Below are 25,608 nucleotides of genomic sequence, written 5' to 3' on the forward strand. Positions count from 1 at the left end.
TGGTGTAGTAAAATATACCTGGATTTGGGGCTACAAATACTGTGCCATTTTAGTGGTGTAACCTCTTATCTCCCTGAGTTGTTGTGAGGGGTAATATAAATGATATAATGTATATTTAGAGTCTGATAATGTAGTATAAATTTGTGCTACTTACAAGGTGTGTGGCCTTGGGCAAGCCACTTAGCCTATTTGAGATTTAGTTATGTCAACTCTAAAAATTTGGACTTGAGGTGTCAGGGAAAATTTTCCAAAGAATAAACAATTTAAGTTCCTGAGTAGGAGCTAAGGAGGTAAAGAATAAGAACTAGGGTATAGGGAGGTTTATGGTGGTCTACACAAAGGAAAAATTGAAAGCCAATATGCAAAAGAGAACATGTCCTTTCAAGGAAAAAGGTCAATCTGAGTAAATAGTGGAGTGTTGAAAGGAAGATGGAGAGTAGCTGGAAATCAAGATGAAGCACAGGTAGTCAGAAGCTAGATCATTCAGCCCATGTGGTCTATATATAAAGTTTAGACTTTATTCTGAAAGTGATAATCACTAAAGAATTTAAGAAGCTTAAAATGTAGATATTAGCATGTGCTTACTAATTAATTTATCCATTCATTTGCTCAGCCAATATTTAATAAGATGTATTCTAAGTGTTGGAGATGCCAGGTAGAATCTGAATAATAGCTTCAAGTTCATAGGCTCCAATATAGTCAACCTATCTCCTAACACATGCTCAAACATCAATATTCTAGCCTGCAAGTGAATGGGGGAGACAGACAGGAAGGATTTATACAGCAGATGGTAATGAGGTAGAATTTCTAGATGCATTTGATGCTGGTCTACATATGGGAGATGAGTGAGGAGGAGTCTAGGTGACCTTCAGATTTCTGGCCCAGGTGACTGTTTGGATGGTGGCCCCCATTCACCAAGACAGAGAAGAGAGTAGAAGTAGCAAGTTTAAGATGGGCAATAATAAGTTTTGTATTGAATTTATAGATTATAGAAAAAGAAATACATTTGGAGTTGGGGAGACCAGAGTTCTAGTACCAGCTCTAACAATTTTAAGGTGTGGAACTTCACATGGGTCACTTCACCTCTCTGAGCCAGTGCCCTTATCACTAAAATAGGGATAATCATAGCACCTACCTCACAAAGTCATTGTGAATATAAACAAAATTCCAGAGGTAAAGTTTCTGACACAAAGTAGGTGCTCAAAGCATGTAAATTTCTCCCTCCCTGGTTTACAGACCTCTTTATTTCTCTAGTTTGCAAATCAACATAGAATGGATGTTCACCCTCAATCTGGAGTTTCTTTTGATAAGCTTGATTTTGCCAGCACACCTCCAGGCAATAGAACTTTGTTTCCCCAGGTCTTCACTTCCTTTTGGGATTCCCAAGGTTAATTTATCCTGCCTTTCTGAGTGGTTTGCTTTTGCTTAGTCAGCAGTCCCAGGGGATTTGCTCTTCCCCATGGGTCATTAATCCTGGGAGGGTCCATAATAACTGTCTAGAGTTACCTAAAATAATGTTGGGCTTCCTTTAAGGAAATTGATGGAAATAGCCAAACCCTTTGTGATTAACTATATTTTAAATTACTCTGTGGTTAACTTCTTAATCCTTTTCACCTTTTCATCCATCACCCTATCTGAGATGTAAAGTACAGCATAGGGAATATAATTAATAATATTGTAATAACTATGTATGGTGTCAGATAGGTACTAGTTTTATTGGAATGATTACTTCATAAGGTATATAAATATCTAGTCATTATGTTGTACACCTGAAACTAACATAATATTGTATGTCAACTGTAATTGGAAAATTAATTTCAAAAAATTAAAAATAAAAAGCTTAAAAAATTGCTCTGTGGTAACTACTCATAGTAATGCTAACACAGTTCATAATAATGGTAACAACAATACTACTGACTAATAACATCGATAGCCTCTGTTCTAGGTGCATTTTACATATACTATCTCATGTAATGTTCACGAAAATCAAATGAGTATCACTATCTAGGGGAGTTATATAACCTCTATGTGCCTTGGGTTTTGTCATCTGTAAAATGAGGATACTATTAATACCCACTCCATAGAACTGTTACAAAAGTTAAGTGAATTAATATATCTAAAACACTTAGAACAGTGGCATAAAAGGTTTTGCTGCACTGATGCCCCATGAAATTTGGCTCCAAACTTAGATGGTAAATATGTCTTAATAGTCTTGTCCAAACAGCAATATCCGAGTGGATAAGGCCAGGAATATTATTGTTATCTTTATTTTACAGGCATGTAAACTGAGGTACAGAAAGTTTGACTTATCCAAGGTAACATTGCTACTTAAGTTAATGAGTGAGCTGGGGTTCAAAACTCTGGCTGGCTATTGGTTAGGTGGTAGACTTATGACTCAGGTGAGATTGCTGTATATGTTGTAAAGCTTCCTAGTTTTCCAGGACTTCCTGATGTATCTTCTAGTTTCAGGCAGCCAGTCCCACACTAGATACTCACTCAGTGTTTGATGATGGGCTAACCAACAGACTGACCATAACAACTCATCACCACCCACTTGCCTGTACAAAGAAATTCAACTGATGGAGCTTCTAAACCATGTTAGGAAAATCATCCTGGAATCTAATGTCCCACCCTAACCAATGTAGGCCATTTCTCTGCCAAGGTTTTATTTTTCATTGTAGGGGGCCCCAGCTGCATGATGAATGCCTTTGTTTAAAGTACTGAGTTTGCTTTGCCCCTCATAGCCTAAGGTTTGTTGACTCAGAGAATAAATTGAACTGAAAAAGAAAGAAAGTGCTTGTGCTTTGTCTGGCCCAAGGCCAGGCTGAGCAGTGGCCAAGGGTGGTTTAGGTGCTCTGTCTCCCACCTCTCTAGGGGCCCCATATCTTCTGCTGTCACCTGGCTGCCAGGCTGCCCTTCTGATGTTAGAGCTCAAAGAAAAGGCCTGGACTCAAGCCTTCCCACCCACAGCTGAGTGAATGGTGGTTGGGTGTTTGTTCAAGTATGCACTCTTGGGAATCTCTATGGAGAGTTTCAGTTAGTTGGGGCCTTGACACTCCTTTGTTCATCCCAATGCAGAGCTCCATCTGCTGCCTGGGTGCTAAGAAGCACTAGCTGAGGCTAGAGCTCTCAGCAGAACTTCTGAGTGAAACTGGCAACATTCTTCTGAATTCTATAGGAGTTTCTCTCTTTCTTTAAGTGCCATTTACTCTGTATTAGTATCATTGTTTGATCTGCCACAAATACAGTCATATTACACTAATAAGAGCTTAGCTTTAAATGGTGCTTTAAGAGAATGAAGTTGTCAGTTGCAACCAAGAGAGACTGAGAAATTTTTCAAACTGACTGAACTGACTCCAATCTCTTGAGGTCAGAAGGCTATGGCTTGAGGGGCAGAACCACCTGGGAGGTGGCCAGACTGCCTAGCAATTTCCTAAAAGAACCAGGAGCCTACCATCCCAGAAGCAGAGATCAGTGCTGGCTTTTGTGATACTAGTTGCCACTAAGCAGTTTTGTGCCAGACTGTCAGAACTGAAAAAACATTTGGTTGGACCAGTTCCTACACTGAGAGATCCATCCATAATAGACTATTTGAACCACAGGATGTAGTGGGGAATTGGCCAGTGAGGTGCCAGAGCAAGGCACCACAGGGAAGATCTACTGAAGGCTGAAAAGCTTAGGAAAAATGGAAGGTGACTGGGGGGCACTTCTTTAGGGGCTGTGGAACTCTCTAATGTATAGCTGGTATGTTTTAAACACAGCTGCTGTGCAAAAACTACAATTATTACTCCCACAGAATCTTATTCCAGCCCTATTTCCTCTATTCTCTCTCTCTTTACCCACTTCCTCATTCTCTTCTGGGTCCAAGGTGTGAGGCCAGAGAAGGGTGGTTTGTCTGGGTGAGTTGACCCCAGGCCCTGGAAGCACTTAGGCATGGTGCCTCACCACTAATCGCTGGTCTCAGCTGTCTTAAACAAAAGGTATTTTGTCCTCTGAGATTCCATCTATGGTGATGGAATTCACCTTTCAAAAAACTTAAACAAAGACAAAGGTTTTCCATAATTTTATATTCAGAACATTTTAAGTGATCGCAAGAGATCTGTCACAAATTTACTGTCATTTGCCTTTTACCCTATAAGATATTTTCTGACCTAACTTTGTTCTAGGGATTTCCACTTGCATTATTTCATATAATAATTAGTTAATAAGTTTGTTAGATAGGTCTGATTACACTACTTCATTCATTCATCACTCATTTAACAAATTCTTATGAGCCCTCACTGCTTCCATGCACAGTGGTAGCTACTGAGGATGCAGAGAAAAATAAGAAATAGTATCTGATCTCAAAGACCTCATAGTCTAGTAGAACAATTAGAAACTAAAACAGGTATGTACACTACAGTGTAATGTATACAAATGACAGTGGCAAGGACAGTTTTTTAATAGCACATGAGAGGAGGGGCACTTAACCTAGATTACAGTGTGTGTGTTGAGGGGATGATCAGACAGGTTTTCTTGAGGGGAATAATGTCTAACATAAGCCTTAATGACCAGCACTAATTATTTTTTAAAGATTTTTTTCTTGATTTTTAAAGAGAGAGGAAGAGAGAGGGAGAGAGAGAGAGAAACAGCAATGATAAGAGAGAAATAGATCGGCTGCGTCCTGCACACCCTGTACCAGGGATCTAGCCTGAAACCCGAGCATGTGCCCTGTCCGGGAATTGAACCAGCAACCTTTTGGTGCATAGGAGGATGCTCAACCAACTGAGAGACATGGGCCAGGGCCAGTACTAATAATTTATATATGTGTTAGATAGTTAGGAGAATAAGGAGCAGAGTTGAAAGTTTGTCCAGACAAAAGTAGAAACATAGGAAAAGGCTTGTGGAATAGCTCAATCTGATTGGATCTTAAAACTGAGGGGAGATAATGCTATGAGAGTGGTGAGAGAATGAGAGATGAGTTAGAAGAGACAAGCATGGGCCAAGTCATAAAAGGAATTTTTCATATGAAGAAATCAAGGTTCAGCAAGGTTAAATATGAACCCAAGGTCATAAAACTGCAAGTAGGTCCTTGAGCCAAGAATTAAAAGTACATGTGTTGACTTCAGAGCCCAAACTATTTCCCCGATAGCTTGCTGCCTCCAAACTTCTAAATATGTTGGGTTTCATGGCCTCTTATTAAGTAGATGTTTTAAAAGGCATTATTCTTTAAAGGCTTCTTTATAGAGTTTCTGTGAAATTCACCTGTCAGAATAGAGTGGCTTCCAACCTGCTCACATTCCTGCTGGGCATCATAGTGAGCACTTTTTAGAAATGGAGTAAAACTCATTCTAGGAAAGAAGAGACAGGAATGGAGAGCAATGAGGAAAGGGAGGCTAAGAAGAAGGGACACTGAAATAATAAGCAGAAGGAGGGAAAAGTGAGTCAATAGTGCATTCAAAAGTGAGAAAAGATGACAAAGAAAAATAGTAACTATGAAAGGAAAGAGTGAATCACAGGAACAAGTTTTAGGTGTTTCGGTGATCTCTTTCTTGTCCCTCATACACTTAGCTTACACTTAGCTATTAGTTTTCCCTTTATACTTAGGCACAACCTCGTGTAATAAAACGAGTTCATTACTGGAGACCAAAAGATCTGTGTTCCAGTCCCAGTTCTGCTTTTAACCTGCAGTAGAACCTTGGGCAAGTCTCTTCCTTGCTCTGAATGTAAATCTCTCACTCATAAAATGAAGGGCTTGGACTATGTTACATCTAATGGTTTCTGTTGTGTCCCAAAGTCTCGTATTGCTAAATAAACACATTATGTTTTATCAACCTGAAGTTAAAAAAAATTCCAACTATCATTTGGAATCTGGTTGCGCATCATGTGCACCACATGGATTTAATGTTAAAGCATTACATGGAAACAAACAATTATAATTGTTTTAATTACCCAGAAAAGCTAGTAATTTCGACAAGACATAGGAGCACTGTCTTGACAATGCTATTATTACACTGTCACTTTTCAACAGCCTTTCCAATATAGGCATGGTAATTTCAATGTTCCAGGAGCAAGGGCAAGATTAAGGTGGTAATCTTGTCTTTTTTTTTCCTCCCCCCCCCCCTTAGTATGAAGGGTAACTGAGCAATGAGAGTCTCTTAGACAACATCCAACAAAGAATATGAATCAGATGCAACCTGTCTAGGAAATTGCCAGGCCTACACAAGGCCTCAGGCAATGACAGATCATTCCCTTGTAGACTTAAAAAGGTATCTGCCAGAAAGAATCATTTATCAGGAACTAGACTAGCTCTCGGATTCCAGAGTTCTCTTCTGAATTTAGTTTACTCACTATCAATGTGACTGTGGATAAAGAGGGTGGGGGTCAGGCAGTTGCTCAGTTTGATTCTCTAGGACCCCCTAAGGACACCCACATGGGATGGAAAGCTTTCTGAGCAGTTAATTCTGAGCAAATTTAAGCCTTCCATCTGTCACACATGCAGTATCTTGAACTGCTTTGTGTTTTCAGAAATAAAATAAAAACCAGTTGTAATTTGGTGTGAATTTCACACGTGCACAAGCAACTACAAGGGTTGTGTCTCTGCTTACTGCCACCATGAAATCTTAAGTACCCAGTTAAATTGTGCCTCCCTCCAGGGTTTATTGCTTAGTCCCATGTGCTCTGGGGAAAGTGCCTCAGTTGACTTCCTACTTATCCTTTGTTCTTTTATGTCTTTAACCGCACCTTTGCTCTCCACCAGATGCTGAAAAGCTAGACTGCCTGCAGAGTAGGCTCCATTTTAGAATGAACTGCTGCTACCTGGTAATTAGCCTCTCACCACTCTCAGCAGTTCTCTTTTTAACAGAAGTTCAAACCCACTCCCCACCCCCTCACCCCTGCCCCAGAAGGGTTACAGCCTGGACAACAATTTCTCCTGCCCTGCCGCAAAGGAGCTCCATTTCCTAGTTCTCTGGGTGATTTACGAAGTTCAAACTTTGAAATTATGTTCAACTTCTTTCTCAGAAAACTGGTTGCATATGACTATATCGGTAAATGTGTAAGATATGTGCCTTATTTTTTTGCAATTTGAGGATATTTGCATTTTTAATAAAAGGTGAAACAGTCCTTTAAGAGGAGCAGTTCCAGGGCTTAATCCCTAAGGGATTCTGAGATTTCTGGAAGTAGCTTGTAGATGATAGAAAAGGAAAAAGGCTTACCTTTGGAAGGTTCCAAACTCTCTGTAAATGAGGCGCATACCTATTGCTGTTATAAACAGAGAAATGGATTGAAGTGAAGGAGTATATACTAAGCTGCAGAACAAACAATGCGTAAAGGTGAATAAAAGGCAGCCAAATGTAGCCTAACTTCAGCCATAGTGTGTACAAGTCCTGCCCCAGTGAAAGGCAAAAAGGGAAGCAAGCAAAGAGAATTCCAGGATCTCTAGGCTTCTTCCTCTCTCTGATCTCCTCAGCGCCAGTGGGACTTACCATGGAGAAGGGTCTCACATCTTATATCTCACTACCACTGCCAAAGTCCACAATACTGTCTTCAATCACCGGAACTACTACAGCAGCCCCACTTGGTCCACCCATCACCTGTTTTGCCCCAACACTCATCCACTCCTTACAGACTTGTTCCTCAGTGTGGCCCACAAAGTAGCATCATCAGTCTTACCTGAGAGTTTGAGAACTGCAGATTCCCAAGCCCAACCCCCACCTATTGAATCTGAATTTGGGTGCCATTTTAACAAGATGCCCAAGTGATTCATATGCACTTTACACTTTGGGAGGCTCTGCCCTAACTACTGCCAGGATGGGGTTTCTAGAAGACAACTCTGATCATGTCAATTCCCTGCTTTAAATCATTCAGCTACCCCCACCCAAACTCTGCCTTCAAGTATATGGCTTCTTCTGCCACAAAAAGCCTGTTTTGGTAAGGCTCTTGCCCACTTTTCCAGTCACTGTATCTCACTTGCTCCTTTAGGAATGCCACACTGCTTGAAGTTTCATTGTTCGCACCAGGTTTTCTAATCTCCTCTGCCTCTCACACTCTTCTATCCTCCTCTTAACCTGGCCAGCATCAACTTTTGCTTCCTGTCTTGGATTAGGTGATGCCTCTGCTAGGATTCCATTGTGCTACACCCTTTCCCATATTTCTGGGTTAAGTGCTCTTTGGATGTTATTTCATATTACCTCCTATATGTATGCTTCCACAAGGGCAATTAACCCCGACTACTGCAATTACCTATTGATGTGCTTACCTTGCCTGCCAGCCTACATATTCCTTGGTGGTAATGCCTCTGTCTTGTTCTCCTAGGTATGCCTGAAGCCCAAGAAAGTTCCTGGCATAAAACAGGTGCTCAATAATATGTGTTGAATTGCAGGGACAGTGGAAAGGGTCACAAAGAAGTAAGGACAAAGGCAAGTGTGTGAAAAGTAAACCTGGAGTTTGGGCAGGGAAAATTACAACAGGAAAACAAAATGAACTAGAAAAAGAGAATAAAGAATGGAGAAAGAACATGCTAAAGGAGAGGTGAAGTTTTTGCTCTTTAAGTGTTTAAGGAGAACGTTAAGACAGATGAAGCAGTTTTTTGTCCCTGTGTTTTTGTGTGACTGTTATGGTTGAGCCTTATCTACGAAAATGTGAAATCAAGGTTGTTAACATGACTGAAGAACAACTCATTTACTTGCCACTGGAGGAATGGTCAACAAGCATTGGTTTCTATGAGGGCAAACTAATTTCTATGTGTGTAATCCCTAATATTCCTGATCTTGAATAGTCCAATAAATTCTGCCCTTATCAAAACAGACCCCTCGAGTGGTCCAAATGCTAATAGTTAGTGCCCAGCCGGGCGTGGCTCAGCGGTTGAGCGATCGGGGTTCGATTCCCGGTCAGGGCACATGCCTGGGTTGCGGGCTCGATTAATGACTCTCTCATCATTGATGTTTCTATCTCTCTCTCTTCCTCTCCTTTCCTCTCTCTGAAATCAATAAAGATATATTAAAAAATAAATAAACAAATGCTAATAGTTAGGTAACCAGACATCAGAGATGTCCAGGAAAATCCTGGTTTATAACTGTCATGACAATGTAATAATTACTAATGCATTTATCAACCCTCAAAAGTGTCCCAATTTGGATGGTAAAATATGGTCACCCTATAAATAGCCAACACTTCTCGAGCTCTCCCTATGGACCAGACACTGTGTAAAGTACTTGACATAAATATTCTTGTTAGACGTTCACTACGATTATTTTCTTAAATTGAGATGCAATCCACATACCATAAGATTCGCCTTTTTAAAGTGTGGAGTTCACTGGTTTTTAATATGTTCATTGTGTTGTGCAACCATAACAACTATCTAATTCCAGAATATTTTCATCCTCCGAAAAAGAAATCGTATGCTTAACAGTCACTCCCCATTCTCCCCTCCCCTACATCCCTGGAAACCATCAATCTGCTTTCTGTTTCAGTGGACTTGCCAGTTCTCGACATCTCATATAAATGGAATCACATAATATGTAACCTTTTGTGTTCGACTTCTGACAATCCTATTTTACAACTGAGGAAACTGAGTCTTAGAGAGATGAAAAAGATTGCTCAAAATCACCTCTCTAGTAGGTAGAGGTGTCAGAAGTAGACCTAGGTGTGTCTGGCTTTAGAGCCACATTCTTAGCCCCCATGATGTGCTGCCTCCTCATATTTATTGCAGGTACTCAACACATTCTTGGAACTCTTTTTTGGCCTTCTGTAACTGGACACATTCTTTCCAAAATACCTCACAATTTTTCATTATTTGAGAGTGAATTTAATGTTTAGAAAGAGCCAAAAATTATTAAGAGCAAGTATGGTCACTAAAGTGAGCTATCAAGCTGGGTCATTGCTATGGACTGAATTGTCTCCCATCTAACCTTCAAATATGACTAAGGTATCTGTACTTAGAGACAGGGCTTTCAGGAAATAATTAAGGATAAATTAGGTCATAAGATTGGAACCCTAATTCCATAGGCTTGGTGGCCTTATAAGAAGAGGGAGAGAGAAGAAGAAACAGTTATCTCCCTCTTTGCTTTGTGAAGACACAGCAAGATGGCGGCCATCTGCAAGACAGGATGAGAAGTTTCACCAGAACCCAGCCAGTCTGGCTCTCTGATCTCAAACTTCCACACTCCAGAAGTAGCAGAAATAAATTCCTGTTGTTTAAGTGACCCAGTCTATTGTATTTTGTTATGCCAAGCAGAGCTAATACAGTCATATTTTGGGATAAAAAATGAGACATACCCATAAAGTCAGAAGAATGAGTAGTTATCATCTGTAACTTCAAGAACAATTTTCTGAGGGAAACATGAGGAATATTTTGAATGTTGGAGTTAGCATTAGAAACAGGAGAAGCATCTATAAGACTCGTTGTTTGGCACTATGCATTTCAATTTTATAATGTCTATTGCATTTATCTGGAAAATATAACAACTACAAGAAAAAAGTAAGAATAACCGATCATGCTACAGTTAATAATATGCTATATTTTGTCTCAGTTTGTCATTTTCTGAAATCTGAATTGTATAGCTTATATTTTTTTAAGTATACAACAAACACATGGATACATTAAACTCCCCTTTGCCTAATGTGGTCAAACATGATTGTAGGTCAGTTGATTGATAATATTTGCTAAAGCAAAATAAATATATTCATGCATACAAACACCTTAAACTTTTTATTTTGACCCAGAACATATACTTTTATATCCATATGCTAATCTTTCGATGTAAGATCAAGGCTTTTTTGAGTAAGGGCTTCTGATTGGTTTTCTCTTTGTCTTTCTTCCATAAACCATACCCATAATGCATCATCTATGATTTCCAGTATTTGCTTATTTAACTTACAGCAAGAATGTAGATGGTTGCAAAGCAATTTGAGTACAGAATCCTTCCAGAGTTTCCTCTCCCAATATTTTATTGCTATGATATCCAAAACTAATTTGACAGCACATTTTGGAAGATTCTCCCCCTCTTACTGAGTTTTTGCAAAGTGATTAGCTTAGTTTTAATAGAAACAACTCTTGCTTTTACTGCTCATAAATCTTTGGCATACATAATTTAATTAAGTTATGCAATTACAATAACAAGTAGCATTATCAAAAATTGTTCAAAAAAATAATTATTATTAAGTATGGGGCTCCATTGATAGGTAAAAAAGTGCATGATCATATTAGAGTAGCTTACTAACCTTGAGCTTTCATCATGACATAAGCATCAGCTAATGTTTTAAAAAGGGAATGGAATGCGCTCTCTGTGCCTTGTTGAGTAGAAGTTGGTTAAGAGAGTTTTTATAGTCCTTGCTCATTTAAAAGATAAATCCAGATATGTACAGAGTAAAAAGTGCAAGCTCTCCTTAATCTATCCCCTCTGCAGGGAAAATGCTGTTAACATTTGGAATGTATCAGTCTATGCATTTATCTTTACATGCATTCCTTAAGTTTTATGATTTGCCAAGCATTGTACTAAGATATTGATGTGAATTATCTTGTTTTGTTTAATCTTCACAATGACTCTATGGGATAATACTACTGTAACCTTCATTTTACAGATTCATAAACTGAGGCTCAGAAAATTTCAGTAATTTGCCCTAGGCCACATAGTGGCTAATTTGTTCTTTCTCCTGAGAGGACTGTCTTAACTAATGTATATGAATCAAGTTAAATGTTTGGATCCATTCATTTCTTTTTAAAAAATATGTTTTTATTGATTTTTAGAAAGAGAGGAAGGGAGAGAGAGAGAAAAACATTGATGAGAGAGAAACATTAAGCAGCTACCTCTTGCACACCCCTCTTGCACCCAAGATAGAGCCAGCAACCCGGGCATGTGCCCTGACCAGGAATTAAACTGGCAACCTCTTAGTGCATGGGACTATGCTCAACTAACAGAGCTAGAATGGCCAGGGCCCATTCACTTCTTCCGTAAACATTTATATATATACACAAACACTGCACTCCTGTAATCCAAGGGTGATGAGGATAAGATGGGATGCAAGCTTGGAGTTCTAATTACCTAAGTGGGAGGACTGGTGGTATGGAGTTTAGATCCACTAAGGAGCTTGGTTAAAATATTAAAAAGTGGCAGCTTAAACAAGAACAAGCAATTGGAAAGAAAATCAGAAGTCCAGAAAAAATAGGAAAGTTGTATATATAGAGATATTATGAGGAAAAGAATCATAACATAAAAATTGAGGAATTGGATCATAATGGTTGAAAAAATTTTAAGGCTGCATGTTGAGACAGAACTAAGGCCTTACCTATTATGCAACACATTCCACAATGCTGGCCAATTTTAACATACACTGTGAAGGACTGAAGGGAAATGCCTCTCCCTGAGATGGAGGTGGAGAAATTGAGCCACATGAGAGTCTGACCTTCAAATGCATAAATGCCAAAGGGTTTTAGAGCCAGTTGGCAACATGTACAGGGATGGAGGAATCATGGGATTATTCTTATAAACATATTATGGGATCTTACATAAGGGAGTAAAAAGGAAGCCTTGATTGGAAACCTTACAAGAATGGCTATATATTTTTTGAGACTGCAGAGACATTTACACATACAAACACATGGAATGTAGTGGCTTTGATGGAGAGAATTAAGCACCAAGATGGAAAAAAAGAATAACAAATGAGGGAGAAAAAGGAAAATATTGAGTTTCTTAAAGTGTTTGCAAAGAAACTGGAGTCTATGACAGAATTTGGTTCTCATGACTGCAATGTTTCTTTGGTGTTGGAAAAAGTATTGCTGTCATATCTGTCTTTAGAATTTCTTTCTTTTCTTTTTTTTTTTAAATAAGAAAAATCTCGTGGCAGCTCCTTGCCTGGAGGACTTTAAAAATAGGAGCGTTTTCATCTGTCTGGAATGGTCTGTGTCAGCACTTGCCCTAGGCAAGGTTGCCACATAGGCAAAAGCTTCCTTTTCCTCCTTCCTACCAGATGACCCCTCTCCCACTGCCCCCTTTCATGCCCTGCAACCCCCGCTGTGGGTTGACACCCTTTTCCTGGACCATAGTTCCAAGTGACTTTCCACATAAAATCAAACTCCTTTCTCTCAGCTCACTCCAGGCGCCAGAGATGCCATAGGTTTCACCCTTTGCTGCCTGTTTGCATTTAAAAATAGGACCCTGGTTAACCTACATGAATACCGACTTGGTGGAGCTTGGGACGGTGTAACCAAGTGGAGAGAAGTCCAGGGGAGAGGGGAGTATTTGGGGCTGCTGGGGGAAGAGGGCGGGGTACTCCGCCTTCCTGGAAACTATTAAATCCCAGATGTGGGCTTGGTTCAGTGTGGTACTGCCTTGAGGGAGCAGGCAGGGGGAGGAGAGGAGGGTGACTGGACTTTGTGACCTCTCAAGGTTGCCATTAATTCTATGGGTCGGTGATTTCCAGCTACATTTCCCTGCACCTGGCTTCCTTTGCAGCACTCTAGCACCGTGTGACTTGGCTTTAACTAGGGGTTTTCAGCATTGTGTCTTTGTGCCTAACAGTCTGTGCCCAATTTTCCCATCACGGTCCTCCCTGCAAACATCAACCCTGGGATTCAGCAGTGGTGGCTGCTGAAGATCAGGCACACTCAGCTCAAAGAGATTTTTACAGAGTTCTTCAAAGCTCCAGTTCTCAGAGAAGCATAAGAAAGGGGCTGTTTTGTGTTCACAGTGCGTGTGGGTTTTATGAAGAAAAAAAAAGTGCAGCTTTATGTGAACGAAGGGGAAAGCTGAAAAAGGAAATCTACTCAAGGAGCTCATATGAGTAATTTGGTAAATTTCGTGTTGGATCAACAAACATTGAAGAGCCCCTACTATGTGCCAGGCTCTGTTAGACCTGGTGAGTAATGAGAAAGATAAAGCAAGGTCCTTTTATGAAGGAATTCAGTCTAATAGACATCTCATGTAAGAAATGGCATGTTTGAGGTAAGCGAGGGTGTTTGGGAGCAAGGAGGTTGCCCTTGGCTTAACCTGTTGGTGATAGGGATCAGAGAAGGCTGTCTGTCCCAGGGAGATGACATCTGAGCTGAGTAGGGGTAAGCCAAACCAAAGAAAGGTGGGAAGAGCAGTCAGTGTAGAAGGAATGACATGAGCAGAGGCATGGAGGCATGAAACTACTTGACATGTGTAGGGAACTAGGAGTAGGCTGCAATTATTAGAGGAAGGTGTTGGGAAGGGGGCAAGAGATGAGGCTAGAGGTGCAGGTGGGGCTGCCTTAGGGAAAAAGGGTCCAGCTTCTGATGTTAGAGTATAGACTTTATCCTGAGGAGAGCCACAGAAGGATTTTAAGCAGGTCAGATCTGCATCTTGATTAAACTGTCAATTTGGTGAAAATAATTCAAATTGCCTCTGTGATGAATTGATTAAAGAATTCTATTGAAAAGGTAGATTTGTAGGTCTAGTCACAGTTAAGTTCAAGGCTCTGTTTCTCCAAGAGTGTTTGTCGTTAGTCTAAGGCTTTTTAAGGTATACCCCTAAAACAATTTATGGATAGATGCATGGATCTACCTATAAAACTCAACATCATTTGGGGGGATGCAGCACTTCTAAACACTGCTTAAAGGAACAGTGTTTGAAAAGAGTCTTGTCACTTCTACCATTTATTCACAGTTCAGTAACAATATCAGGTTAGGAATGCAAATTGTGCTATGATCTCTTTGTTTTGTTCAGCAAAAGTCATCCGGGAAGGCACTGTTTAACCTGAGTTGCAGCCATCTAAATCTTGCTGAAAAGGAATATTTTGGATTAGAATTCTGTAGCCATTCTGGAAATAATGTAAGTTGGTTTCATTATAGGGTGCTTTGTGTCTGTAATTGCTTCTAAATGCAGTTTGCAGCTAGGTATGTAGGGCTCAAACCCCTGATTGAAAAATAGAAAAACAAAAACAAAACATTTAAACCCTTGCAAAATCACTGGATTTAATAACTATTTTTCCTCCTCCCTGCTTTTCTATTAAGTCACCTCAGTTTGCCAAACACAAACTCTTCCACCTCAGCCTCCAGAATTGACTCCTAACCTCTCTAATGAGTCTTCAGGGGACTTTACTTTCCCCTCTGGAGTCCTAATATTCCCTATGTTCTTCCTGCTGTGTCCTGCCTGGCACCTGGCACCTTCCCAGAAAGGCTCATTATATCTATTAAGCTGACATTTGGGGGCTGTAGGATTCAAAAGTTAAGCCAAATGCCTTCATTAGTTTTCATAGCAGCTAATGAGCCTTGTATATGACACCTCTCATCCTACAGACAAGGGAGCCATGATCCAAATGTCACAACAAAGTGGTTATAGATCAACAATGTTCATTGTCATTGAGAAAATACAGGGGGGCAGATAGAGTGTGGTGGAGGCATGTCAGTTCTTAGACATTGTTTCTAACTATCTTTAAAAGTCTAAATAGTCTTGCTATTTGTTTATTTCATGTTTACTTTTATCTGGTACCCAAAAAAGCTGCATTCAATGCCATGTTCTACCAATTTTTTTTCATTAATATTGTTGCAGGTCTGGTTGGAACTTCTGAAACCTATTACAAAACAAGTAAAAAGTAAGTATGGAAAATCATTCAAGGAATATAAATTCCAGTTAAAACTGAAAAATATTTCAATATTTCAGTAATGCTACACTATTCCTCACATTAATATAAGGGGAGAAAAGGGCTTTGATGTATTATTTTAATCCTTCATATGTCTAGTTAATTCAGCAATTAAAAAAATAATTTTAACTTTCCCTGAGATAAAGAAACTCGTGCTTCTGGATCTTTGAGTGAATTTGAAGAACCCGGTAATTGCAGCACTCTGTAGATTGGCTCTGGGAATATATTTCAGGTTCTAGTACTGCAAATCTTCGAGCATCCTTGATGTCAATCTGCAATTCCATTCACCTCTGCCTGAAGATGTTTTAGCTTTATCCTGTCACAGACATTGTTCATTCATTTCAGTTAATATCTGAGTGCTTACTAAGTATGAAATATCCCCCATCCTGTATTTCCCAATCTAGTGTGGTGGGTCTCAAATTTTAGTGTGTATTAGGATCATTTGGAGTTCTTGTTAAAATGCAGATTACTGGGCCTCATTCCTGGGTTGGGGGCCAGCAACCTGCATTTTCAACAAATTCCACTGGTGTTTTTGATGCTGGTGGGTTTTAGTCAACACTTTGGGAAACATTCTCTTATAGTGTCTCTTCCTCTGCCTGCTCTTTATGTGTTGGTGCTTCCCATAGTTACGTTTCTTTCCCACCAAAAAATGATAATGTCACATTATTGCAACAGCATCTGAACTGATTCCCCCTAACCCATCATGTATACCACTCCCAAAGGGAACTATTGAAAATACAAGCCTGACCATATCACTATTCTGCTTAAAATGCTTCCATGGCTCCATATTGCCCTTAGAATAAAGTACAAACTCATTAGTATGATCCACAAATCACTGGACTCTGCTTGCATTTCTAGCTTTACCTCTGCCACTGATCACTTCGTATTCCTACCTCTCCTGACTTTGACTAAACTAACCTCAGCCGTAGTCTTCTCAGATAAAATAAATGATGCCAAATTAAAGTGGAATTTCCAATAAACAAAGAATAATTTCCTTGTATGTGTATGTCCCATGCAATCATTTCTCTGAAATTCAAATTTAACTGGGAGTCCTGTATTTTATTTGCTAAATCTGGCATCCTTACTCAGACTTCAACTCCTTGACCTTCTTTCTTTGACATTCTCCAAACTCTTTTCCCCCTATTGTGCTTCACAGGTACTCAGTGCTTATAACACTTTGTGGCGCTGTAGTTGTCTGTCCAGGTGCCTATCTCTTATACCAGAATATGAGTGCTTTATTATCATTTTATTCCCAATACTTGCCTAGTAAAATGCTTGGCATACAATAAGCACTCACAGATATTTGCTTAATGATGCTAAATTCTGCATGTATGTGTTTGCTTTAAATGCAAAGAGTTTCTGATTTTCAAATGCAAGTAGGAATGAAGGCAAGTAGACATGTTTTAATGTAGTTTTTGAGATACATAGAGGCATCAGGCCATATTTCTTCTGGTTCCTTTTATGAGATCCTTCAGCCAGGTTATACTCACCTGCCTCTAAAGCAGGGCCCTTTTCTCAAGCAGGAATACAGAATCCCAAGTAGCAAGTGGGATATTTTTCAAAATGGGACACTTCTTAAGAGAGGACACAGCAGGCCTCAAGGAGGAACATCTTTATGAAAAGAAACTCAAAAAGAGAGAGGGTAGGAAGAGGGTCAGGAGAACTTTCCTAACTGCTATCCACATAGAGACACAATCCAGAAATAGAAGCATCTTACAAATGTGAAAAATTAAAATTTAAAAGTGTGGGAGGGAGTGGTGGGGAGAGGAGGGAAGAGGAGAGGAGAGAGAGAGAATGTGTGTGTGTGTGTGTGCCTATAACTGTTGTGATGGACCTGTAAATAAAACTTATGGAGATATTGTGTTTTAAGATCCTAAGGAGGTTGTTTTCAAATTTATGGTGAAATTTTTCCCAGTGGACCCTGGACATCTGCGAGAAGAGCTTACAAGGTATAGTACTTACCTGTGTGTCTGCTGCATGATGTTACTTAAGAATCATTATTCTCCATTTACTAAGGAATGGGCTTCTAGTCTGGAAGGCTTGGCTCTCAGTCACCCTCTGAGAGATAGCTTGGAGCTGGAGAGAAGAAGGGCCTGACTGGTACCCAAAGTGTTATTCTTCCAAGGGGTGGGGACAGAAGTGGTAGCCAACATGGGTGCCTACTTGGGGGTTATGCCATTAACTGCTGCAATAGAGTGCTTGTCTTCATTGCATCTGTGTTCAAATCAGAGGGCAGCTTGACAGCACAAGTGTAATGCCAGCTAATTTCCATGATACTGAAAATTGTGTGTGTGTGTATGTGTATCCCATAGGTAGAAAGTAACGATGACATATACTTATAAAAAATTTAAAAAGTAAAAAGTATAAATTTTTATTAATTATTTATAATGTATAATATAAATTATCGACACTTTTATTATAATTATTAAAGAATTATATTATTAATAATTTAATATAATTCACTAATAATTTATGATAAATTATTAAACTTCATAAAAGTAAAATAATTTTATACTTATAAAAATTAAGTTAAAAAGTAAAACATAAAACATTTTACTTTATGTATTTATTTATTTTTATCCTCACCCAAGGGCATTTTCATTGATTTTTAGAGAGAGGGGAAGGGAGAGAGAGAGAGATGGAGAGTTGCCTCCTACATGTGCCCCAACTGGGGCCAGGGATCAAATCCACAACCTAGGCATATGCTCTGACTGCGAAATGAACCCTCAACCCTTGGGTGTACGGGCCAGTGCTCCTACTGACTGAGCCACCCTGGCTAGGGCTAAAACATTTTAAAAAGTGTTTTCATACTTATTAAAAATGCCCTTTAAAATTATAATGTAAACCTACTGCTTCAAAAATACATTTTCAACATAACACTCCCCAAAACTTTACTCTGCTTTCCAGACTCTTACATGTAGAAGTGACATAAGAGATATATAAGAGATAATCTAGTCCAGCCCTCTTGGTTAACAGATGAGCAAACAGGTCCTGAGAGCTAGAGTGATGTAACCAAAATCACAGGATGTTGGCAGTTATTCTCTGTGAAGTCTTTCACCAACATAGCTCATGGCCAGCTCTTTTTCACTCCTTTTCTACAGGGGTGTTTCTTTTCTGAAGGGTCTTTGCAGAGGTAACTTTTCACAAATCAGCCTCTCTTTCTCTCTCTCAATTCTCTCCACGTTTTTGAGTTGTAAGCTACTTTCCTGGATAACATGATATCTTGGTATCTATATCAATTTGCATCTGCCAACCCATAACCCATTTCAGTTGAGTCTCAAATTGTCACGAGTTTTGATGAAGATAAACTTTCTCTCCTCCCCCCACCAAAAAAGAATGAGAAAATCAATGTGATTATAAATGATTCATCAGCTGTTCAGAGCAAGGATTTGATATTTGTAGCAGACAGCTGCCCTCTTAACAGCAATGAGCATGTCAAATGACGAGAAGTTTCATTTTTTTCTTGCTAGGAGCAAAATTAAATTCACTTTCCCTTTAGCAATTAAGGCTGATGAATGTATTTACATATATATTTGAAAGCAGGCAATGGCAAAGGTTAGAATTCTTTTATTTTTTTCCTCATTGGTCCATCTAAGAATACTTAACTATAATTGACTTGATAGGGATGCCCCTTGTTTAGGTCCAATACACGAGTTTCTGAGACTTGTGTGCAAATACTAATTTTCCAATTGAATCATCTCTAACTCATTAGGGGAGTTCACAGTAGGAAAGATTATAATGGCAAATGCTTTTGTAAATTGAGTAATTACCTGTTAATTTACCTGTTTCTGTTTTTGTTTTTCTAATCTAGACTTTCATCTATCACCTGAAATTAATTTTGATTCTCCACATTGCCTTCAAGGCCTAATTGGTTTTAAGTAGAAGTCCAGATAGAGGTTTATATAAATAAAGGGAAATGCCCACAGCAGATACAATAAATGCTTTAATATATGAAATAAAATATTGGAACCAACTTTCGACCATGGGATAAAGCAATCAGTGGTAGAATCTTAATTATACACATCTTTTTAAAAGTTGATTCTCCTTTGATAATAACTTAACAGTGTGAGACAAATGCTATCTGTTTGACAAAGCTCTGGATACCAACTGCCACTTTATGGGTCCCTGATGAGCTGTTGGTGGGAAAAGTACAGTTTGGCTTCCTTCCACTCGATTGTTAGTAATTCTGTACCTGCTCTATGCAGAGTGCTAGGCTGGGCTATGGTGACACAGAGAAGGTGGTCCAGGTGAAGGGGCAGAAGCATGGTCTCAAGTCCTTGATTTCTGAAACACAATCTTTTGGATAGGAGGAGGCCTAAATTCAGCGGCACACCTGAGTTCTGTCCGCAGTTTCACTATCTTTGGGTGATATAACCTTGCCCAAATCACCTAACCTTTATCTTCCTCTAATTGTGAAATGAGGTGATCGTTTGGCTCTGCCAACCTCTTAAATAGTTTTGATAGTGAGTACTTGATTGTATTTTGTACACAGAGCGGTACTGGCCTACTGAGCAGGCTGATTCTTGCTGAATTTCCCTTTCTTGCTGGCTGGGTATATGGCTTTGCTACGTGGCAGAAACCACCAGAGGATGATTGGCCAACCCCTTCATGTTGGCAAGAGGATTTGGCCGGGGTGATTCCTAATGGCTGTGAATCCTGCCAAAGTGCTGGATCAACTAAGTTGTGGTCTAGTGCTGGTTTGAGGCTGAAGCTAAGCCTATGCATTACTCACTATCCCAAAAAAGCATCTCACTGACTGTGGGTGCCGTTTCTTCCTTGAAACATTTTGGATCTGGGAGAAGGGAAATGCTTCTTTTTTGTTCCTGTTTCTTTCTCAAGAGATTTTTTCCCAACGTCCTTGCAGGTATCTTTTTACTCTTCAAATAAAGAAGGATTTGGCTCTAGGAAGGCTTCCATGCAGTGACAACTGTACAGCGTTGATGGTATCTCACATCTTACAATGTAAGTAGCAAATGTTGGCTTTGGGGCCTATCAACTAGGCAGAGAACCAAGCAAAGGAGATGAGCACCCTCCGCATGCCCATCATTATGTTAGGAGAGAAAGCCTAGATAAGATATATAGAAACAGCATGGTCCAGTAGAAAGAGGCTGTCATTGTAGTCATGGAAATATGTATTCAAATCCTGTTTCTGCTACATTCTAATTATTGTAGCCTTGGGTAAAGTGCCCTCACCTGTCTGTGCCGGAGATTCCTGGTCTTTAAAATAGTGACAAGGCTATTTTGTCACAGAGTGGTTGTGTTTATGTAGATTAAAGTAAATGTTGACTTTCTTGTGTCTGGCTCTAACCTTCCCCTCCCCACTGCCTGGGGCTTGCTGTCCAGGAACTGGTTTGGACTAATCCAGGCATGGACTTTGCCAGGCAGGCCCCACTCTCTCTGCTTGCCCCAGGATACATTTCTGGTATGTGCTTTCTGTGGCACATTGTCACGTTTGATGTGATTTCTGTGTTGCTCTGTATCATGATCCCAGAGAACAAAGCACAGAGTATACCAGGTAGAGAGAGGCTAAAAGGGAAAAAGGCCCCAGGCATCTTTTAGAGTTCCCCATAGTTGGACAAGGCTGAATAATAAAGGCAGGGAGAAGGAGCCTGGGAAACAGTGGGGGCCTGCGTGGGAGTGGGTGAAACTGGGCAGACCAGGCTGCTTCTGTACCTTTAAGGACAAGGTTGAGAGGCAGCTAGAGATAGCATTTCTTCTAGGGCTGGCTGTGCTTTCTCTTCTAGAGAGGCCTTCCAAGGATAGGCTGTTCCTTACCATTCTTGCAGGATCATAAATTCATTTTTTGTTTGTCTCACAAGTTCATTTGTGTATCTCTTACATTCCTGACAGCCCAGAATGGGTAGATGTCTGTTTTCACTTGGAACACCAGAATGAAATGCTTGGAGAGGGACAGTTTCTGAATCAGTGTTTATCAGTCAATGACTCCTGACTGGAACAGGTGATGACAGCCCCAGGATCTCAGGAAGGCAGTGAGCAGTGAGAGCAATAGTAATCAGGGAAGGCTTATGGAGGATGTGGCTTTTGAACCGGGCCTTAAAGGGACACATAGGTATTGGATAGCTAGTAATAGGCAGAGAAAACAGCATGAAAAAAATGGTAGTGGGACAAGAATTCATATATACAGAAGATGCAGCTCAACTAAGGCTCAAGCATAGGGTCTGTTTAAGAAAGGTGGCAGAAAATCATTTTGAAGGGCCTCGAATGTCAAGGACACCAACTATATGTCCAGTATTGTGCTTGGCTTGGCCGGGGTCACAGAGTAAGGCAAATAGAGAAAACAATGTTGGAAGAGTTATCCTTCACCATTAGCTGTCTATTAAGGCAGCAGTCAGGGGACTGAGGATTTGTGACAGCCTCTGATGGGGGAGCCTAATTTCATTCTTAATGGTACAGCATACAGATTTGAATGTTCCCTAGTGGCCATTTCAGGCATAGCATGGAACGCTTCAGCTTTTCTAGAGGGTATTTTGTCAATAGATGCTCTTTCCATAGAAAAACGCTAAAGTTTCAAGGAGTCAGCTCTTTACAATCCATCCATGTCAGACTGTTTCACTGGATGCTAAGGCAATGTGCAGAACACAACCAGGTTGCTCATTCATTTGCTAATTTATTAATTCACCCAATATTTATGTTCTACTCATTCAAGAACCTCCACATACTGACCTCATCACTTAAGCCTCTCTTACACACCCTCTGGCTCTAGCCAGACAGCCCTTCCCAAACACAATCTGTACATTTCAAATGAAGTCTCATTTTTATGAGTGCCTTTAGTAACACTTATTTGTCATTCATTCAACAAAAATTTATTGAAAGTACCTACTACATGCCAGGTACTATAAGAGGTACTGGGAACATAACAGTGAACTAAGCAGACAAAAATTCTTGCCTTCATGGACTTCACATTTTGGCAGTGGAAGAGAATCAGACAATAACTGAAAGAAGGAAATATATTATGTATGTTAGAAGGTGATAAATGTGTTGGAGAAAATAAAGTATGAAAAGGTGATGGGGAATTCTCAGGGTGGGTACTGACTTTTTTGATAAAGTCATCAGGATAGGATTCACTGTGAAGGTGACAGCTGCACAAAGACTTGAAAAAGGTGACAGAGCAAGCCATGTAGAAACCTGGTGGAAGGAAGTTCCAGGCAGAGAAAACATCTAGCACAATAGGCCTGAGGTGGGAGCATGCTAGAATGTTCAAGAAATATTAAGCAGGCTTTGTGGCTGCATGGAACTGAGGGAAAGAGGTAGAGAGTAATCGTAGAAGGCTTTAAAAGAATATTAAAGATCTAGAACATTACTCTCAGATGGGAATCCATTGAAGTGTTTAAAGCAGAAGAGTGAAATGATCTGAACTAGGTTTTAACAAGATCATGGCTGCTATGGTGAAAATAGAAACTTGTAATGAGTAGTAAATAAGCCATAGAGTTCTAACATGTAGTATAATGAATAGAGACCATAAAGTGCACTATAATTATGTAATGTGATAATACTGCTACAATGTCAATCATATTATGATATATAAAAATATCAAAGTAACATCCTGTACATCTTAAATTTATGCGATGTTACATGTCAAATTTATTCAATAAAAAGGAAAAGAAAATAGACCTTATGAGGGGATGGTGGAAGTGGGAAGACCATTTAAGAGGCTATTACAGAAGAGAGAGGGATAATGGTAGTTTGGACCAGCATTGTATCAGTGAAGGTGCTTATAACATTTGCTACTTTTGTTACTGATAATATTTACTCATTTTATGTCATGGGTCTCTCCTAGATTGTTATGACAATCTCTTACATGGAGAGAAAAACAAGCAGTTTCATGTGTTCCTATGTTTTCCATAGGGCCAACATAGGGTCTACAACTCAACAATTTTTGTAAATTTACAGAGTTGTGCAACCGTCAGCATAATCCAGTTTTAGAACATCTCCATGATGCCAAAAGAGATCTCTCATGCTCATTTTCAGTCACTCGTTGTTCTCATGCTCAACCTCTGCAACCACTAACTTACTTTCTGTTTCTACAGATTTGCCTTTTCTGTACATTTCATGTAATCGGAATGATAAAATATGCAGTCTTTTCCATCTGCCTTTTTTCACTCAGCATAATGTTCTTGAAATTCATGAATGAATGCATTTGAGCATGAATCACAGCAGTTTGTTTCTTTCTATTGCTGAGTAGTATTTCATTTTATGGATATATCACATTTTGTTTATTTACCTGGTCATAGATATTTGGATTGTTTCCAGTTTGACTAATATGAATAATGTTTTGGACATTCATGTGGACACATGTTTTTATTTCTTTGGGTAGATTCTTGGAAGTGCAACTGATTGTTTCATCTTACAGTAATTAATGCTTAATATTTTAAGAAACTGCCAAACTGTTCTTCAAATTATGACAATAGAATCAGAAATGTATGTGGTTTCCAATTTCTCCACGTCTTTGTCAACACTTGGTGTTGTCTATCTTTTTTATTATGGCCATTCTAGTGGATATGATGAGGTATCTCATTGCAATTATAATTAGTATTTCTATTGGTTAATGCTGTTGAGCACCTTTTCATCTGCTTATTAACAATTTCTATGCTTTCTTTGTTAAAATGCCTATTCAAATATTTTGCCCATTTTAAAATGGGTTGTCTTGTTGAAGTTTAAAATATTTTTATATATTCTGATTAAAATCCTTTATGAGATATGTAATTTGCTACTTTCCCCCAATAGTGCCTTGACTTTTCATTTTCTTAATGCTTTCTTTTTGAGTGCAACAGTTTTTAATTTTAATGGAATTCTACTTTCTTAATATGTTTTAATGGATCATGCTTTTGGTGTAATATTTAAGAACTATTTGCCTAACCTAAGGTCACAAAGATTTTCTCCTAAGTTTTCTTTTAGAACTTTTATAGGTTTACCTCTTAGATTTAGGTCTATGATCCATTTTGAATTATTTTTGTATGCTTACATGGTATACATTGGGAGATAGGAATCCAACTTCATTTTTAAATTTTTAAATTTTTGCATGTGACTATCCATTTGTCCCATTTGTTGAAAAGACAATTATTATTTCTCCATTGAATTGTCTTGGAAACTTTGTCAAAAACCAATTTACCATAAATATAACGGCTTATTTCTGGATTTTCAACTATGTTCCATTAATATATATGCCCTATACTGTATTATTTATTGTAGCTTTGAAGCTTTATATTAAGTGGGGATGTGTACATCTCCCAGCTTTGTTCTTCTCTTTCAAAATTGTTTTGTTATTTTGCATCTGGGGCATTTCCATGTAAATTTTAAGATCATTTGCCAATTTCTACAAAATGCTGGTGGAGATTTCATTGAATTCTTACAACAATTTTGGCATAATTACAAATTTTATAATGATGAGTCTTCTAATCCATGAACCAGAAATGTCTCTCAATTTATATAGATCTTTTAGAAATTTCTCTTGGCAATGTTTTGCACTTTTTAGTATATAAGTCTCATACACATTTTGTTTAATTTATTCGCAAGTATTTTATTCTTTGTATATGCTGTTGTAAATAACATTGTTTTCCTGGTTTCATTTTTTTGGATTGTTTGGTTGCTAGTATGTGCAAATACAATGACTTTTTGTATATTGATAATTCTATCATGCTACCTTGGTGAACTCATACATTAGTTCTAATACATTTGTGTGTGTGTGTGTATTCCTTAGGGTTTTCTACACGCAGGACCATGTTGACTACAAATAAAGAGAGTTTTATCTCTTTCTTTTCAGTACAAATATTTTATATTTCTTCTTGCACCCGATATGGGCGCCCCCATGTCCATGTATTTTACCCAATAGGAGAGCACCACAGAATTACATGTAAAGTCTATATACTTTTACAATTCATAAACTACTAACAGGTTTGGATATCTGTATTTCTATATTTTAATGTTACAATGTGAATTTTAATTGGGAGAATAGTTTGGGGTTTCCACTTTATGGTAGATTAGAAGTCACAATTTAGAACCAAGTGG

The 25,608-nt window shown here is 38.9% G+C and overlaps 1 protein-coding gene across 2 annotated transcripts in view; it reads left to right on the plus strand.

Moving 5' to 3' along the window:
• FRMD7 (FERM domain containing 7) overlaps nucleotides 1-25,608 on the plus strand; it is a gene marked incomplete at both ends in the record, with an annotated part of 38,462 nt that overhangs the window by 4,635 nt on the left and 8,219 nt on the right. Inside the window, 4 exons of one of the 2 annotated variants that reach the window (XM_081125752.1) lie at nucleotides 14,667-14,771; nucleotides 15,492-15,534; nucleotides 17,453-17,531; nucleotides 20,447-20,544. In XM_081125752.1, coding sequence (XP_080981878.1) covers nucleotides 14,667-14,771; nucleotides 15,492-15,534; nucleotides 17,453-17,531; nucleotides 20,447-20,544 — 325 coding nt within the window. The remainder of the gene's footprint in view (nucleotides 1-14,666; nucleotides 14,772-15,491; nucleotides 15,535-17,452; nucleotides 17,532-20,446; nucleotides 20,545-25,608) is intronic. The other variant, XM_081125753.1, reaches the window with a different exon arrangement.

The sequence above is a fragment of the Miniopterus schreibersii genome (assembly GCF_964146895.1).
Source record: "Miniopterus schreibersii genome assembly, chromosome: X".
Lineage (NCBI taxonomy): Eukaryota > Metazoa > Chordata > Mammalia > Chiroptera > Miniopteridae > Miniopterus > Miniopterus schreibersii.